Raw genomic sequence first — 20,375 nt, 5'->3', positions numbered from 1 at the left:
ACCCAGAAGCCCTCCACCTTCCTGGAGAAGTCGTTGAGCGCCGGCCGCACCGCCAGCAGAGGGGAGGAGGACAGGAGGGGGGACAGGGGAGGGGGCGGCAGCAGGGGGGGACCCCTCCTCAATGACAAGGGCACTGGTTCTGACAACAGGGTGTGTCCCTCCCCTGTCCCTGTGCCAAATGGGTAGAAGAGGGAGAGGGGGGGGTGGAGGGTGGGGGAGAATAAGGAGCGAGGGGATCGGCGCTGGGGATGTAGGGATGGAGAGGAGGAGAGGAGGGATGCAGACTCTCTGATGATGTAATGTTCCTCCTCTGTCGCCCTGTTTTCTGCATCCACCTCTCTGGCTCGTTCCTTGTTTTGGTGGGGGTAGTTGAAGTTGTAGCTGTTGAGGTTGTCGTTATCATAGTTGTTATTGTTATTGTTGTTTAGGAGTTGTTGTTGTTGGGGGAAGGTCTGTCTGTCTGAGAAGGACAGAGTGACTCTGGCGTCAGACTCCAGTGGACCCTGCTTCACTGTTCTCTCTCCTTCCTCTGAAACACTCAGCAGCCTTCTCCTCCTCCCCCATCTCTCGCTCCCTCCCTCTCTCTCCAACTCTTCCTCCTCTTGCCTGTCTTCACTGGCCCCCTCCCAATCCTCTGAGTGTCTCTTCCTTCCTTTCCTCCCTCGCTCCCCTCTCCCCTCCTGCCTCGATCCCACGCTCCTAACCGCAGCCCCTGTCACCTCCGCTCTCCTTCCCTCCCTTCCCCTCCCTCTATCCTTCTCTCGCTCCCTCTTTCTCTCTGTCATTTCTCTCCTGGTGCTCTCCTCCTTTTGTCCTCTCACCAGCCCTCTGTTGGTCCCAGCACCCCTCTGATCATCAAGGGGATGCCTCCTTGGTCCCGCCCCCATCTCCGCCCCTGTCTTATAGAGACCCTGACTCATAAGTGGAGCTGGTCTGCGTCCCGTCGCCTCTCCATCGCCCCCTGTGCCCTTACGTGGGTACTGCGCCTCAATCCCAGCAGGAGGCAGGGCATACCCCAGTGTGTTCATGAGGCCTGATATAGACCCTAACAGACCGTCCAGGCCTGTAGAAAAGTGCAGCAGGGAGCTCTGGAGGTAGGGGCAGAGAGTGGAGCGGGCCAGCTCCCTCACCGCCCCCAGCAGAACAGAGTAAGCCCTCTGGTTCTGGGCCAGCCTTGCACGGTTCTCCAGGCCCCGCCACAGCTCCAGACGGGTGGCCGCGCTGGGTAAGGACAGGGCTGTGCTGTTGGGCCGCGGAGGGGAGAAGTCTGGGTCACTGAACGGCGGGCCCAGGTAGGATAACTGAGGGAGGGAAGGGGGGATGGGAGGAGTAACAGAAGGAGGAGATGGAGGATGAGCAGAGGGGGAAAGAGGCAGTCAAGAGCGGGTATGGGAAGAGGGAGTGGGAGGGAGAGAAGGAATATTTAATCCAACATGTGAATTCAGACATGGATTGGTTATGCTCAAACACAAGTCTGGGTGCCAGTCTGGTTCTGTTTAAGCAAACTCCCCATGGCAAAGACCAAGGGGTTGGCTGGAGCAGAAACAGAATGGAACCAGGCTTCTCAAATATGTGTTGAATTCAAACACTTGTGGAACGAAACATTGACATGCTCCAACATAAATGTTCTTCAACACAGTATCTATATACAGTCACAGTGCTCACATAGGTGTCCTTTATCTCTCTCAGCTGATGCTCCAGATACTTGGTCAGCTCATACGTCCTCTCAATCGAAGTCCTCTCATTGGACAGGCTGAAGGAGGGGTCTGGGACCTGGACCGATGTCACGGCTGCAGCCAATAGCAGGACGTGCTGAATGTGATGGACTGGGGAAGAAACCAATCAGAGGATAAATTGAAACCACACAAGGCGTTGTATTCGTGTACTATCAATAGTCATGGAATTATATTATCACTGAGGATTTTAAATTGGCAGAATTTTGCCTTATTTGATCTGCAACTTGCTGTCGGCTCATGTGAGTCTATCAGCACTCTCCACATCACCTTGTTACCATTACAATCAAACTCAACTTCGATAAGAGCACCTTCTAAATATTTATGAGAATTTGAACAATTTTACAGTTTATTTCTTTGTCTCTATGGTGATAGCCTTGTCTGTTTAAATATTGGAAAATCTAAGTAATCTAACTGCCAATAACGCATTTCCGCTTCGATCTAATTTTAGAAATTCTGTCCGTCTAATGTTTTCTCTGGGCTCAAATAAATCGCAATGACTAGCTCCATAGTGTTCACTACCACATCACCATGACTAGCTCCATAGTGTTCACTACCACATCACCATGACTAGCTCCATAGTGTTCACTACCACATCACCATGACTAGCTCCATAGTGTTCACTACCACATCACCATGACTAGCTCCATAGTGTTCACTACCACATCACCATGACTAGCTCCATACTGTTCACTACCACATCACCATGACTAGCTCCATAGTGTTCACTACTACATCACCATGACTAGCTCCATAGTGTTCACTACCACATCACCAGGACTAGCTCCATAGTGTTCACTACCACATCACCATGACTAGCTCCATAGTGTTCACTACTACATCACCATGACTAGCTCCATAGTGTTCACTACCACATCACCAGGACTAGCTCCATAGTGTTCACTACCACATCACCATGACTAGCTCCATAGTGTTCACTACCACATCACCATGACTAGCTCCATAGTGTTCACTACCACATCACCATGACTAGCTCCACGGTGTTCACTACCACATCACCATGACTAGCTCCATAGTGTTCACTACCACATCACCATGACTAGCTCCATAGTGTTCACTACCACATCACCATGACTAGCTCCACGGTGTTCACTACCACATCACCATGACTAGCTCCATAGTGTTCACTACCACATCACCATGACTAGCTCCATAGTGTTCACTACCACATCACCATGACTAGCTCCATAGTGTTCACTACCACATCACCATGACTAGCTCCATAGTGTTCACTACCACATCACCATGACTAGCTCCATAGTGTTCACTACCACATCACCATGACTAGCTCCATAGTGTTCACTACCACATCACCATGACTAGCTCCATAGTGTTCACTACCACATCACCATGACTAGCAACATAGTGTTCACTACCACATCACCATGACTAGCAACATAGTGTTCACTACCACATCACCATGACTAGCTCCATAGTGTTCACTACCACATCACCATGACTAGCTCCATAGTGTTAACTACCACATCACCAGGACTAGCTCCATAGTGTTCACTCCTACATCACCAGGACTAGCTCTATAGTGTTCACTACTACATCACCATGACTAGCTCCATAGTGTTCACTACCACATCACCATGACTAGCTCCATAGTGTTCACTACCACATCACCATGACTAGCTCCATAGTGTTCACTACCACATCACCATGACTAGCTCCACGGTGTTCACTACCACATCACCATGACTAGCTCCATAGTGTTCACTACCACATCACCATGACTAGCTCCACGGTGTTCACTACCACATCACCATGACTAGCTCCATAGTGTTCACTACCACATCACCATGACTAGCTCCATAGTGTTCACTACCACATCACCATGACTAGCTCCATAGTGTTCACTACCACATCACCATGACTAGCTCCATAGTGTTCACTACCACATAACCATGACTAGCTCCATAGTGTTCACTACCACATCACCATGACTAGCTCCATAGTGTTCACTACCACATCACCATGACTAGCTCCATAGTGTTCACTACCACATCACCATGACTAGCACCATAGTGTTCACTACCACATCACCATGACTAGCAACATAGTGTTCACTACCACATCACCATGACTAGCTCCATAGTGTTCACTACCACATCACCATGACTAGCTCCATAGTGTTAACTACCACATCACCGGGACTAGCTCCATAGTGTTCACTCCTACATCACCAGGACTAGCTCTATAGTGTTCACTACTACATCACCATGACTAGCTCCATAGTGTTCACTACCACATCACCAGGACTAGCTCCATAGTGTTCACTACCACATCACCATGACTAGCTCCATAGTGTTCACTACCACATCACCATGACTAGCTCCATAGTGTTCACTACCACATCACCATGACTAGCTCCATAGTGTTCACTACCACATCACCATGACTAGCTCCATAGTGTTCACTACCACATCACCATGACTAGCTCCATAGTGTTCACTACCACATCACCATGACTAGCTCCATAGTGTTCACTACCACATCACCATGACTAGCACCATAGTGTTCACTACCACATCACCATGACTAGCATGACTACCACATCACCATGACTAGCTCCATAGTGTTCACTACCACATCACCATGACTAGCTCCATAGTGTTCACTACCACATCACCATGACTAGCTCCATAGTGTTCACTACCACATCACCAGGACTAGCTCCATAGTGTTCACTACCACATCACCATGACTAGCTCCATAGTGTTCACTACTACATCACCATGACTAGCTCCATAGTGTTCACTACCACATCACCAGGTCTAGCTCCATAGTGTTCACTACCACATCACCATGACTAGCTCCATAGTGTTCACTACTACATCACCATGACTAGCTCCATAGTGTTCACTACTACATCACCATGACTAGCTCCATAGTGTTCACTACTACATCACCATGACTAGCTCCATAGTGTTCACTACCACATCACCAGGACTAGCTCCATAGTGTTCACTACCACATCACCATGACTAGCTCCATAGTGTTCACTACTATATCACAATGACTAGCTCCATAGTGTTCACTACCACATCACCATGACTAGCTCCATAGTGTTCACTACCACATCACCATGACTAGCTACATAGTATTCACTACCACATCACCATGACTAGCTCCATAGTGTTCACTACCACATCACCATGACTAGCTCCATAGTGTTCACTACCACATCACCATGACTAGCTCCATAGTGTTCACTACCACATCACAATGACTAGCTCCATAGTGTTCACTACCACATCACCATGACTAGCTCCATAGTGTTCACTACCACATCACCATGACTAGCTCCATAGTGTTCACTACTACATCACCATGACTAGCTCCATAGTGTTCACTACTACATCACCATGACTAGCTCCATAGTGTTCACTACCACATCACCAGGACTAGCTCCATAGTGTTCACTACCACATCACCATGACTAGCTCCATAGTGTTCACTACTACATCACAATGACTAGCTCCATAGTGTTCACTACCACATCACCATGACTAGCTCCATAGTGTTCACTACCACATCACCATGACTAGCTCCATGGTGTTCACTACCACATCACCATGACTAGCTCCATAGTGTTCACTACCACATCACCATGACTAGCTCCATAGTGTTCACTACTACATCACCATGACTAGCTCCATAGTGTTCACTACCACATCACCATGACTAGCTCCATAGGGTTCACTACCACATCACCATGACTAGCTCCATAGTGTTCACTACCACATCACCATAACTAGCTCCATAGTGTTCACTACTACATCACCATGACTAGCTCCATAGTGTTCACTACCACATCACCATGACTAGCTCCATAGTGTTAACTACCACATCACCAGGACTAGCTCCATAGTGTTCACTTCTACATCACCAGGACTAGCTCTATAGTGTTCACTACTACATCACCATGACTAGCTCCATAGTGTTCACTACCACATCACCAGGACTAGCTCCATAGTGTTCACTACCACATCACCATGACTAGCTCCATAGTGTTCACTACTACATCACCATGACTAGCTCCATAGTGTTCACTACCACATCACCAGGTCTAGCTCCATAGTGTTCACTACCACATCACCATGACTAGCTCCATAGTGTTCACTACTACATCACCATGACTAGCTCCATAGTGTTCACTACTACATCACCATGACTAGCTCCATAGTGTTCACTACTACATCACCATGACTAGCTCCATAGTGTTCACTACCACATCACCAGGACTAGCTCCATAGTGTTCACTACCACATCACCATGACTAGCTACATAGTATTCACTACCACATCACCATGACTAGCTCCATAGTGTTCACTACCACATCACCATGACTAGCTCCATAGTGTTCACTACCACATCACCATGACTAGCTCCATAGTGTTCACTACCACATCACCATGACTAGCTCCATAGTGTTCACTACCACATCACCATGACTAGCTCCATAGTGTTCACTACCACATCACCATGACTAGCTCCATAGTGTTCACTACCACATCACCATGACTAGCTCCATAGTGTTCACTACCACATCACCATGACTAGCTCCATAGTGTTCACTACCACATCACCATGACTAGCTCCATAGTGTTCACTACCACATCACCATGACTAGCTCCATAGTGTTCACTACCACATCACCATGACTAGCTCCATGGTGTTCACTACCACATCACCATGACTAGCTCCATAGTGTTCACTACCACATCACCATGACTAGCTCCATAGTGTTCACTACTACATCACCATGACTAGCTCCATAGTGTTCACTACCACATCACCATGACTAGCTCCATAGTGTTCACTACCACATCACCATGACTAGCTCCATAGTGTTCACTACCACATCACCATGACTAGCTCCATAGTGTTCACTACTACATCACCATGACTAGCTCCATAGTGTTCACTACCACATCACCATGACTAGCTCCATAGTGTTCACTACCACATCACCATGACTAGCTCCATAGTGTTCACTACCACATCACCATGACTAGCTCCATAGTGTTCACTACCACATCACCATGACTAGCTCCATAGTGTTCACTACCACATCACCATGACTAGCTCCATAGTGTTCACTACCACATCACCATGACTAGCTCCATAGTGTTCACTACCACATCACCATGACTAGCTCCATAGTGTTCACTACCACATCACCATGACTAGCTCCATAGTGTTCACTACCACATCACCATGACTAGCTCCATAGTGTTCACTACCACATCACCATAACTAGCTCCATAGTGTTCACTACTACATCACCATGACTAGCTCCATAGTGTTCACTACCACATCACCATGACTAGCTCCATAGTGTTCACTACCACATCACCATGACTAGCTCCATAGTGTTCACTACCACATCACCATGACTAGCTCCATAGTGTTCACTACCACATCACCATGACTAGCTCCACGGTGTTCACTACCACATCACCATGACTAGCTCCATAGTGTTCACTACCACATCACCATGACTAGCTCCATAGTGTTCACTACCACATCACCATGACTAGCTCCATAGTGTTCACTACCACATCACCATGACTAGCTCCATAGTGTTCACTACCACATCACCATGACTAGCTCCATAGTGTTCACTACCACATCACCATGACTAGCTCCATAGTGTTCACTACCACATCACCATGACTAGCTCCATAGTGTTCACTACCACATCACCATGACTAGCTCCATAGTGTTCACTACCACATCACCATGACTAGCTCCATAGTGTTCACTACCACATCACCATGACTAGCTCCATAGTGTTCACTCCACATCACCATGACTAGCTCCACTAGTGTTCACTACCACATCACCATGACTAGCTCCATAGTGTTCACTACCACATCACCATGACTAGCTCCATAGTGTTCACTACCACATCACCATGACTAGCTCCATAGTGTTCACTACCACATCACCATGACTAGCTCCATAGTGTTAACTACCACATCACCAGGACTAGCTCCATAGTGTTCACTACTACATCACCATGACTAGCTCCATAGTGTTCACTACCACATCACCATGACTAGCTCCATAGTGTTCACTACCACATCACCATGACTAGCTCCATAGTGTTCACTACCACATCACCAGACTAGCTCCATAGTGTTCACTACTACATCACCATGACTAGCTCCATAGTGTTCACTACCACATCACCATGACTAGCTCCATAGTGTTCACTACCACATCACCATGACTAGCTCCATAGTGTTCACTACCACATCACCATGACTAGCTCCATAGTGTTCACTACCACATCACCATGACTAGCTCCATAGTGTTCACTACCACATCACCAGGACTAGCTCCTTAGTGTTCACTACCACATCACCATGACTAGCTCCATAGTGTTCACTACTACATCACCATGACTAGCTCCATAGTGTTCACTACCACATCACCATGACTAGCTCCATAGTGTTCACTACCACATCACCATGACTAGCTCCATGGTGTTCACTACCACATCACCATGACTAGCTCCATAGTGTTCACTACCACATCACCATGACTAGCTCCATAGTGTCCACTACCACATCACCATGACTAGCTCCATAGTGTTCACTACCACATCACCATGACTAGCTCCATAGTGTTCACTACCACTACCACATCACCATGACTAGCTCCATAGTGTTCACTACCACTACCACATCACCATGACTAGCTCCATAGTGTTCACTACCACTACCACATCACCATGACTAGCTCCATAGTGTTCACTACCACATCACCATGACTAGCTCCATAGTGTTCACTACCACATCACCATGACTAGCTCCATAGTGTTCACTACCACTACCACATCCCCATAGCATTTCTGCAATGTGCCTCCCTCCTCTCACGTATGACCAGCTTTGTGGCAGTCAAAACGGTAGCGGGTGGCACACATTCTCTCTCTCTCTCCCTCAATTCAATTTCATTTCAAAGGGCTTTATTGGCGTGGGAAACATATGTTTACATCGCCAAAACCAGTGAAATAGATAATAAACCATAAAAAATGTACAGTACACATTACACTCACAAATGTTCGATATACTCCTCACACACAATAGCACTCACATGCACGCACACACGCTCATACAATTATGCAAGGCATGCAGGTAGGAATGCACACACACACACACACACACACACAAGCACTCAAATCAGTGCAGAGATATTGAAGCATGTGGATTACTTTATTATTAGCATCACAGTCTCTAGTGAAAGTCTACACACCCCTTGCGCAGATCACATTTTGCTGCTTTAAAAGGATACTTCGGGATTTGTTGTGTGTGTGTGTGTGTGTGTGTGTGTGTGTGTGTGTGTGTGTGTGTGTGTGTCTGTGTGTGTGTGTGAGGGGGAATCAGATTAACTTGTGGATACCACAAGCGCAATTGCTAGTAGTGCAATGACTGGAAGTCTATAGCCATAGATTTCCAGTCACTGTGCTAACGCTAGTTAGCATTGGCTCGCAAACTGTCTCGAACTTCCTTCTTGCTGGACACAGAGACATAACAATGTTATCCACGAGTTCATCTGACTCTGGGGAAGTAGATAAAGGGCTTCAATCCAAAATCCTGAAGTATCCCTTTAAAATGAAATCTTAAAAGGGATTACGTTAGATGTTTTTCCTATCGATCTACACAACCTACTGCACATTTTCAAAGTGAACGAAAAATGCTGAAAGGTCCTGCTAATTGGATAGTCGGGATTTTCCTTCAGTGGCAGCTCTGTGGATGACCTCAAACTTTCTTTCACTTTGTAGGTTGTGCAGATCTGTAGGGGAAATCATCCAACGTCATCCCTTTTGAGACGTCGTTTTAACGGCAGCACAATGTGAAGACTGTGCAAGGGGTGTGTGGACTTTCACTGGGCACTGTATGAGTGTATTTGTGTGAGTGTGCGTTTGTCGTGAATGCATGCCTTTGTCTCTTATATTCCTTCATTTGCTTGTGTTTAGGTTTGGTGTTGTAAAAGTGTTTATGTGGTATGTGAGTGCTTGTCAATTTGCATTCGTACGCATATGTGCATGATTATGTGTTGTTTGTATTTGATATACATCGGTGTGTGCGTGTGTGCTTAAAGTTAGTCGTGCGTGCCTGCTTATATGAGTGAGCGTGGACGTTAGAGCATGTGTGCGTGTATGTGTGTGTATGCATGTGTGTGTGTGTGATATGTGTGTCTTGGAAGCGACCAAGGGTGGCTAATGTGCGGACCCTTTTAAGGCCCTCTCTTCCAGCACCACACAGGGAAAATGGTGGCCAAATGATCTGTGTCAATGGCGGAGAGCTCAGTGCCTGTCCACTTCCCTGTCCCGTATAGCCACTGAGAGACAGAGTACATACAGAGACCCCTCTTCCCCTGTCTGTCTGTCTGTCTGCTCGCCCGCCCGCCCCCAGGACCTCCCACAAATTCTCATTGTATCCATTCTTCTCTCTCTTTCTCTCTCTTTCCATCTCTTTCTCCATCTTGTTGCCACACACCTCTCTTCCCTCTCTCTTATTCACTTTTGCCCATTGCTTTCCAATAACCTTTTCGTCCTCCCTATGCTCGTTCTCTTTTTGCATTCCTCCACCATGCATGTTTTCTTCATGGTCCCTGTCTCTCTCTGTCTTCCAGGCTGACAGGCAGACAGACAGCAAATCATGGTTCTGTGTAATTATGGGTCTTAAACAAGCTGCTGTTCAACAGGTGTGAAATATGTTCTGTACAGGATGTGTTCCCACATCCATCCATCCATCCCCCTCCTCCTCTCTCTGTATATCCAATCCATCTCTCTCTCTCTCTCCTTCTCCCTCGCTCTCACTCTCTCAACCCCTTCTTCCACTCTGTCTAATGTCTTTCTCAATCCTGCATGATCCCTCTTTGTTTCTCATTTCCTCTCTTCCTTTCTGTCCCTCTTCCCATCTATTTGTAGAAGGTCTCTGGGTTATTGGTTCTCTGCCTTTCCTCTCCTTCGCCTCCTTTTACTCCCCCCTCTCTTCCTTCTCCTCTTTGGGAAGTCTCTCATCAGTATGTAGTGTTCTCTCTCTCACTCTATCACTCCGTCTTTTCTCTCCCTCTTTCTTCCCTCCATCCTGTTGCTCCCGTGGACACCGTGTTCCTCCCAGAACTAGCTGAACGTGTCAGGACCTAAAAGAGTCAACACCATTTTCCGCTACAGAAGAGACTTCCTAACGTCATCACTTTCCACATATTACTCCTGAACACGCCTTCACACCTTTCATCTGAATGAATTGAACAGTTACAGCGACAAACATGTCGACTCCTTTCAATCACAAAACCTCAACACCTGACACACCTTAATATTTCAAACTAAACTCAGCAGCTCACCAACTCTCCCTTGGAACTTGGACAGACCCAGTACAGACACAGTTAATAAACAACACTTCTAAAAACACCTCAACTCCTTCGTTTTTACTCTCAACTTTCTTTTACTCTGGACACCGAAACCAACTCTGAGACTACCCTTTCTACAGAAATGACCGAATCTAGGTAACTTCCAAACACACAACTGGTACACTTGACTTTACATGTCTTTTAATGCTAAATGCAATGCAGTCTGGCCGAATGCCATTTTGATGCACAGGCGTCTTCTGTAGAATGAGAATTTCACTGTGGATGATAAAGGTTATGATAACATACAGCCAAAGCCCTCAGTCTTCTGTAGAATGAGAATTTCACTGTGGATGATAAAGGTTATGATCGATAAAGGTTATGATAACATACAGCCAAAGCCCTCAGTCTTCTGTAGAATGAGAATTTCACTGTGGATGATAAAGGTTATGATAACATACAGCCAAAGCCCTCAGTCTTCTGTAGAATGAGAATTTCACTGTGGATGATAAAGGTTATGATAACATACAGCCAAAGCCCTCAGTCTTCTGTAGAATGAGAATTTCACTGTGGATGATAAAGGTTATGATAACATACAGCCAAAGCCCTCAGTCTTCTGTAGAATGAGAATTTCACTGTGGATGATAAAGGTTATGATAACATACAGCCAAAGCCCTCAGTCTTCTGTTCAGGGAGCAGGAGAATTTCACTGTGGATGATAAAGGTTATGATAACATACAGCCAAAGCCCTCAGTCTTCTGTTCAGGGAGCAGGGAGCAGTACCTGGCAGTAAGAACACTAGGAACACACTCCACAGGCCAGGGTGAAGCCAGAACATTCTCACAGAGGAAATCATATTACATTAACACAGGATTCCTCATGATCTCTCTCTCTCTCTCTCTCTCTCTGTGTGTGTGTGTGTGTGTGTGTGTGTGTGTGTGTGTGTGTGTGTGTGTGTGTGTGTGTGTGTGTGTGTGCCTACACAGTTCTCCATTCTCTAAATCATGTTAGATTGATCTATCTTGATCTATCGTTTGATCGCGGATCTACATTTAAAACGTTGCACAATCTTATGGCTGCCAGCTGTAAGACAACGTTTATGGGACTTGATATGATGTTAAGGGTTGAGGTTTCGCTCATGGTTTCAAGTCGGTTGGGATTGAAGATTGGGGTTAGGGTTAGGGTTCAAAGTTTAAAGTCAGGGCACAGGGGCCAGTCTTCGTGGACTTGCAATCAGCTATATGTATGATGACTTTAGATCGCATAGGACTGGATGGAAGGCTGTCCTGCGCTTGCTGGTTAGCATATTTACTGTCATCTGGCTAACATATACCAGACGGGCAGGGACCGAGGCACGGCGAAGCATGGGTCCATGCTATAATGGATTATACACATCTCAGACATATTCAACAGGACATTCTATATTCTGTTCTGTTCTTTTCTGTTCTATTCTGCTATTTTCTGTTCTATTCTGTTCTATTCTGTTCAATTCTATTCTGTTCTGTTCTATTCTGTTCAATTCTTTTCTATTCTGTTCTGTTGTATTCTGTTCAATTCTGTTATGTTCTGTTAAATTCTATTATGTTGTATTCTGTTCAATTCTGTTCTATTCTGTTCTATTCTGTTAAATTATATTATGTTCTATTCTGTTCTATTGTGTTCTATTCTGTTCAATTCTATTCTGTTCTATTTTGTTCTATTTGTTAAATTATATTCTGTTTATTCTGTTCTGTTCTATTATGTTCTATTCTGTTCTATTCTGTTCTATCAGTCCTGAAATCCAGATTTAGTACCTGAGGAAAAGTCTATTTCACCATAAAATAATGTGGTTTTGTGCACGCACTCACACACACACACTCACACGCACTCACTCACACACACACACACAATGGTACCCTGGCTGGCTGGACAGTAACATGCGTATAGGCCGCAGGGAGGGAGGGGGAGGGGTAGCCAGGGTCAGGGTCGATGTTGTGTGCCTGTGTACAGTTAAGAGCACAGATTTATGTGCAGTCTGTACTTAATCAAACGTGCATTCCTTTGCTAACTCAACACACACACACACACACATCATATATGCACACACATGGACACACGAACACACACAAGGACCAATGCACCCATCTTTTGAAACCCATGTGCAGGGCCTTCAGAAAGTAATCATACCATTTGACTCATTCCACAGTTAGTTGTGTTACAGCCTGAATTCAAAATGGATTCATCTGATTTGTGTCTCTCTCCCATCTACACACAGTACCCCATAATTGACACGGTGAAAACATGTTTTTAGAAATGTCAGCAAATGTATTGAAAATTAAATACAGAAATATCTCATTTACATAAGTATTCACACCCCTTACTCACTACATGTTCGAATTTTTGGCAGCGATTACAGCTGTGAGCCTTTTGGGGTAAGTCTCTAAGAGCTTTGCACACCTGGATTGTACAATATTTGCCTATTATTCTTTAAAATAATTATTTAAGCTCTGTCAAGTTGGTTGTTGATCATTGTTGGACAGCCATTTTCAAGTCTTGCCATAGATTTTAAATCAGATTTAAGTCAAAATTGTAACGCGGTCACTCAGGAACATTCACTGTCTTCTTGGTAAGCAACTACAGTGTAGATTTGGCCTTGAGTTTTAGTTATTGTCCTTAGTGTCTGGTGGAAAGCAGTCTGAACCAGGTATTCCTCTAGGATTTTGCCTGTGCTTAGCTCCATTCCATTTATTTTTTATTTTTGGTCCTTAACAATTACAAGCATATCCATAACATGATGCAGCCACCACTATGCTTAAAAATATAAGGAGCAGTACTCCTTAATGTGGTGTATTGGATTTGCCACAAACATAACACTTTGCAATCAGGACAAAAAGTGACTTGCTTTGCCACATTTTTTGCAGTTTTACTTCAGTGCCTTACTGCAAACAGGATGCATGTTTGAAATATTTGCATTCTGTACAGGCTTCCTTCTTCTCACTTTGTCAATTAGGTTAGTATTGTAGAGTAACGACAACATTGTTGACCCATCCTCAGTTTTCTCCTATCACAGCCATTAAACTCTGTCACTGCTTCAAAGTCACCATTGGCCTCATGGTGAAATCCCTGAGCGGTTTCCTTCCTCTCCGGTGACTGAGTTAGGAAGGAGGCCTGTATCTTTGTAGTGACTGGGTGTATTGATACACCATCCAAAGTGTAATTAATAACTTCACCATGCTCAGAGCGATATTCAGTGTCTGCCTTTTTTTTTTACCCATCAGCCAATAGGTGCTCTTCTTTGCGAGGCATTGTAAAACCTCCCTGGTCTTTGTGGTTGAATCTCTGTTTGAAATTCTCTGCTCGACTGAGGGGCGTTACAGATAATTGTGTGTGTGGCGTACAGAGATGAGGTAGTCATTCAAAAGTCACATTAAACACTATTATGCTAAGCAACTTATTATGGGATTTGCTAAGCACATGTTTACTCCTGAAATTATTTAAGCTTGCCATAGAAAACGGGTTGAATAATTATTGACGGAGAGATTTCAGCATTTAATTTTGTATTCATTTGTAAAAGAAAAATTAAAACATAATTCCACTTCATGAGGTATTGTGTGTAGCCCAGTGACAAAACAAATCTACATTTAATCCATTTAAAATTCAGGCTGTAATACTACAAAATGTGGAAAAAGTCAAGGGATGTGGGGATTTTCTGAAGGCACTGTACATGTGCGTGGGCATATGCACACACTCACACACACACACACACACACACACACACACACACACACACACACACACACACACACACACACACACACACACACACACACACACACACACACACACACACACACACACACACACACATACTCTCCCCATCTCTTATCCCTGGAGATATCTTCTTGGGTTTCATATTGAAATTCTACTTGATCTACTTGGCATGGAATGCTCCCTGGATTGACAAAGAACATCAATGACAGAAAAACAAAGGGGAAATAAAGAGAGGAATAAAATATACAAGACTATTATTAGGTTTACAACAAAACCCTCACTATGTATTGCTTCCAACAAATATGTATTTCTCTCTTTTTCTCTTCATTTGTTTAGCAGGTTGACGTTTATTGTCATGAATCTTGCCCTGGAGGCAGACCTACGCGATTTCTGATAGATGGGCCAGCTGCAAAGTCAAAATTGGCTATATCGTAAAAATGAATGAAAACTCAAATTAGCTATTTTAGTCTTAATTTAAGGTTAGGGTTAGGCATTATGGACTCTGCAGAAATATGTATTTCATATGTATGTATTCTTATTGGATTGTTGAATTTACAAATCAATTAGGTTGTTGCTGCCATGTTATGTGTTTGTCTTAGGTCGCTCTTTATGTAGTGTTGTGGTGTCTCTCTTGTCGTGATGTGTGTTTTGTCCTACATTTTTACTTTATTTTTATCCCAGCCCCCGTCCCCGCAAGAGGAGTTTTGCATCTTGGTAGGCCGTCATTGTAAATAAACATTTGTTCGATTTTTTTTTTTAAAGGGTCAGATCCTTAAGAGGTTTTAACTGACTTTCCTAGTTAAATAAAGTTTAAATGAAAATAAAATGAAAAATGTAAGGTGTTATACCATTAGTTACACTTGCAGATAGGGGGAGATTGCGAACGTCAATTCCTCCCAGTCTGATATTGATAAGCAAGCGGTAGGTGGCGTTTCTGAAACACTATATTCTATTTTCATATTTATAACATGTCCGAGTTGACTATGTACAGTACATGTCCTGATGTGCATATATAGGTGTACGCTACCTGTTAGATATTTGGGGCATCCTTTGATGTGCTTTTGTATGTTCTTGCTGTAGGAGCGAGTTAGCTAGCAATTACTCAATTGTAATGGTTGCATTAGCTCCCTGCCAATTCACAGTTATTTCCATTCTAACAGACGAATCTACAGCCATGAACATACTGTTGTCCTCCACATCTAGTGTGCTTCCTTGTGTCTATCATTAGAATAAACACCAATCAACTGGGACCGCTGGCTGGGTATTACTTTATTTAAAAACGACGCAATAGATTTACGAAGTATGATCACATCTGTTACACCAGCTTGCGACAGATTTCTCTGGCAAGATGCATGACAATAAAAGCCAACCTGCATGTGTTTATTCCCTCTCTTATTCTCCTTCCCAGAGAAATCTGCCTTGAATTGTTCTTACTGTTGCTTTTATTACACTCTGTTCGTTCTCAGTTTTACATCCACCATTAACGATCAATATTAGCTTCCTCTATTTCTCGTTCTTTCCTTCCATGTTCACTCATTGGTCCCTCTCGTTCTTTCCTTCTTTGAACCCTCAAACCTCCCTCTTCTATTTCAGCTCTCCTTTCTTCTATACCTAATTGCCTTCCTCTCTTTCTTTCTCTAATTTGCTTCCCTCATCCCTTCCATCCACCTCTTTGCATTCTTCCTTCCTTTTTTCAGAGTTTCAGACGTTCAGACTTCGGTTTCTAATTTACCTCCCCCTGCTCCGCCTAACTCCCCACCCCCGGCTTACTCTTAAAAAATAAATAAGCAAAAAAAAAAAACATACAAGAGCCTTCCATTCAATTTATCCGGTCTGTCTCTGCTTTAGAAAATCAGAGAAGGGGAGAGGAGAGGAAGGAGGAGGGATGGGGGGTCCTGAAGGAGACAGTGAGAGACAGACAGACATAAAGAGAGGGAGGTAGAGAGAAACAGAGAGGAAGAGAGGGAGCAAAGGGACTTGGATAAGAGAGAGTATGGGAAAGGCAGAAAGAAAGAAAGAAAGAAAGAAAGAAAGAAAGAAAGAAAGAAAGAAAGAAAGAAAGAAAGAAAGAAAAAAGAAAGATAGAAAGAAAGAAAGAAAGAGAGAGAGAGAGAGATGGTAGGGGCGTTTGGTGAAGTGAGGGGCCATGTTAATTTGGGAAAAATGTAAACAGCATGTGTAACTGTTCAAAGCGTGACCAACTCATTTTATATCATTCCCCCTCTCCCTCGCTCTTTCCCTCTCTCTCTTTCCCTCTCTCTCTTTCCCTCTGGGTGCTGCTAACTCCTGTCAATAGGGAATCTGTACTGCATTAACCCTGCAACACCACTTTCTCCTTCTCTTACTCAATCTCTTTCTTTCTCTCGCTCTCTATTTTTATCTCTCCCTCTCTCACACACAAAGAGTCAAGGATGGGGTTGAGTAAAGGATGTTAAGGGTCAATCTCTCTCTCTCTTTCATCCCTCTTTCCTTCTCTCTTTCTCTCTGCTTTCTCTTGTATTCCTCTGTCTCTCTGCTCTAGATCCAGGCGTGGGTTTGAGCCATTGAAAAGAGTGGATATGCTCTGGTGTCACAGCGCACGGACACAAACACTGTTATCTAAAGCCCTGACACTAATTGACCCTTACAGCCATAATATGAAGTGTGTGTGTGTCAGAGAGGGAAAAAGAGAGGGAGAGAAAGAGAGAGAGCGAGAGATTATCTATTTCACTTGCTTTGGCAATATAAATATATGTTTCCCAAGCCAATAAAGACCCTTAAATTGGAATTGAAAGAGAGAGAAAGAGAGAGCAAGAGAGAGACGGAATGAAAGAGGGATGAAAGAGAGAGAGAGAGAGCAAGAGAGAGAGAGAAGGAAAGAGAGAGCGAGAGAGAGAAGGAAAGAGGGATGAAAGAGAGAGAGGTCAAAGGCAATATGTTTTGTTTTTTGAAGTTGTGGTTTATATTCTTTGTTTGCTCAAAGTATCTGAGACAACTTGAGTTTGTTTCAAGTGCAATAGTTATATAAGTGATATTGAATGAGTTGTATGGGGGGTTAGTTATTTTAACCACTCTTTATTGAAGACCACCTGAAAGTGTGGGAGGGAGGGAGGGAGGGATAGAAGGAGAGAGGGAGAGAGGGAGGGAGGGAGAGAGAGAAGGAGAGGGACAGAGAGAGAGAGAGAGAGAAGAGAGAGAGGGGGGGGGGGATCTTCTTCAGCCTACTATTCTTTTGTTTTAATGCTTATAGCATCATTTCGGCACACAATGTTTCACCTCCCTTTCCATTTCCCCCTTTCACAGACATGGAACAGCAGCCGCACAAGCTGTCCCAAGAGGCAGGTGTGTGTGTGTGTGTGTTCTCACACCCTGACTAACGTGAATCATGTACTTTCTCATATCAGTGACAGCTAACTAGACAAGGGCTTTAGCTGCCCCTGACCCCTCTCAACCCAAGCCATTTTTTACAATGAAGGAAACTTTCCATTCACTCACTCACGCACACACACACACACACACACACACACACACACACACACACACACACACACACACACACACACATACACACACTAGAACTCATTTCTACAAGCTTGTAAAAACTTACATTCAGATGAAATTGCCTCCTTAATGTCCTACACTGTAACTTCCATTTTAAATAGTACAAGGATGTTTTCTAAGCGAAAATTGTATATGTTTTGATAAAGATATGTCACGTCTATAAAAGGGGCCCTTTTTTTAATCACATTTTATCTCAGTATTTGTTCAATTTTTTTCTATCAAAATGTACAATGTGCCATTATAGCATTTCTTTGGAGGTCATTGTATTTTGTTTGTGATTTTCTGCAGACAAAAGTTAATATAATATGCTATAATGATTCTGTATTCTCATATAAATGTGTTATAAGTATTTGTTGTCTTGTGAATATGCTTATGTTATTACACATTTCTATATTAGAGGAGGGTTTTCTACACTTATCTAAATATATTCACGATACATATCTATTGAAATTGAATTAGAAGTTTGAGAAAAGTGGTGCAGGAAACGAAGTGCAAATTCCCCTTGGTCATCATGTTATTATTATCCAAAATATACAACTAACTGAGAACCTCAACTGTGAACAATCAAAAAATGATCAAATAACAGAAATGCCACTGGTATGCTTTGTAAAATATTAATTTGTGAAAGCCATCGGTTCAGGATATTCAAATATTAAATATGCAATAATAATAACCATTACTATAATAATCATCATTATAATAAATAAATACACATTTTTATAAGAATGTTATTGTGGAAGATAATTTACACGTGATCATTTTTACTGGGACTTACCTTCAAAATGCATTTTTAATTTTCGCAATATCCTTTATTTCCTTTCGGCGCGCACTGATTAAATCAGCAAGACTTTCTCCAAAGGCTACTGGAGTAATTGCGTAATGATGAATTCGAATATCTTTTGTTGATTTAACCTTTTCAAAACTTTTCTCCATAAACTAACATTTTTCCTTGATTAGTCTAACTTGAAGTGCCTTCTCTTGAAGAAAAAAACATCTTCTGAATCCTATGTCCATGAAATGTCCATGGAAATGTACACCTTTTCTAATTAAACGTTTATGAATTGATCAAAAACATCGCTAACGCCGAATTCTACCGGTGGGTCGCTGTTTATAAAAGCCGAGGTGTGCGCACCAAATCCGCCTGGCTGACTTTGACGGTCCGCAGACTTGACGGGTGTGTGGTCTGTGTGACAGACTGACTGACGGCGGAGGGTTTTTGTAAGGAGGGCGAAAGTTTTTCTGTCCCCCTCCTTTCCCCCTCCCATCCTTTTCCTCCTTTCTTTAGTTATTCTCCTGGTGATTCACCAAGTTGACGCATCGGCTAAACTTGAAGGAGTCGTTGGAAGCAAGAGACTCGAACTTGTCACAACTAATTTCTATCTCTGTGATTCTTCCTTTTCATCAAACATATTGTTATTTCATTCGTTCCATGCTTCATCAGGATATTTGTACACGTTAGCCTATGTAAATGGCATATAGGCTTGCCTCAGCGAATTAAAACAGTCTATTTGAATTGAAGTTGAGTGAATGGGCTCTATGAATAGAGCCTGATGCGTTTGTATGTGTGTGGTCATTGTGTATTTAGGTGTGCGTGTGTTAGCATATGTGAATGTTTGCCTGCTCCACTCCTAACTTTCTCCTTTGTGTTACATTCATTCAATTGGCATTAGCTTTATTGACAGTTAGATTAGTCTGATCTCCTTCTCTCACCTCCACCTGTCAGTCAACATGTGCCATTGTGTACCCATAGTGTGGTTTGCGTTTGATGCGTGTGTGTGTGTGTGTGTGTGTGTGTGTGTGTGTGTGTGTGTGTGTGTGTGAGAGAGAGAGAGAGAGAGGCTATGTGCACACTGCCCACAACATGAGGTGGAAACTGAGCTGCACTTCCTGACCTCATGCCAATTGTATGACCATATTAGAGACACATATATCCCTCAAATTACACAGACACACAAAGAATTC

At 43.6% G+C, this 20,375-nt stretch overlaps 1 protein-coding gene across 1 annotated transcript in view; it reads right to left on the bottom strand.

Moving 5' to 3' along the window:
- The window catches only part of LOC115129158 (uncharacterized), a 20,602-nt gene extending 1,401 nt beyond the window's left edge, over nt 1-19,201 (bottom strand). Inside the window, exons 1-3 of the mRNA XM_065018190.1 lie at nt 19,189-19,201; nt 1,666-1,826; nt 1-1,301 (exon numbers count right to left, since the gene is read on the bottom strand). The exon at nt 1-1,301 is cut by the window's left edge and continues 1,401 nt beyond it. Of these exons, the coding sequence (XP_064874262.1) occupies nt 1-1,301; nt 1,666-1,826; nt 19,189-19,201 (1,475 nt within the window). The remainder of the gene's footprint in view (nt 1,302-1,665; nt 1,827-19,188) is intronic.
- Between the last annotated feature and the right edge of the window lie 1,174 nt (nt 19,202-20,375).

The sequence above is a fragment of the Oncorhynchus nerka genome, linkage group LG5 (assembly GCF_034236695.1).
Source record: "Oncorhynchus nerka isolate Pitt River linkage group LG5, Oner_Uvic_2.0, whole genome shotgun sequence".
Lineage (NCBI taxonomy): Eukaryota > Metazoa > Chordata > Actinopteri > Salmoniformes > Salmonidae > Oncorhynchus > Oncorhynchus nerka.
Note: the sequence above shows the minus strand (reverse complement) of the source record. Positions and strands in the feature narration are given on the sequence as shown.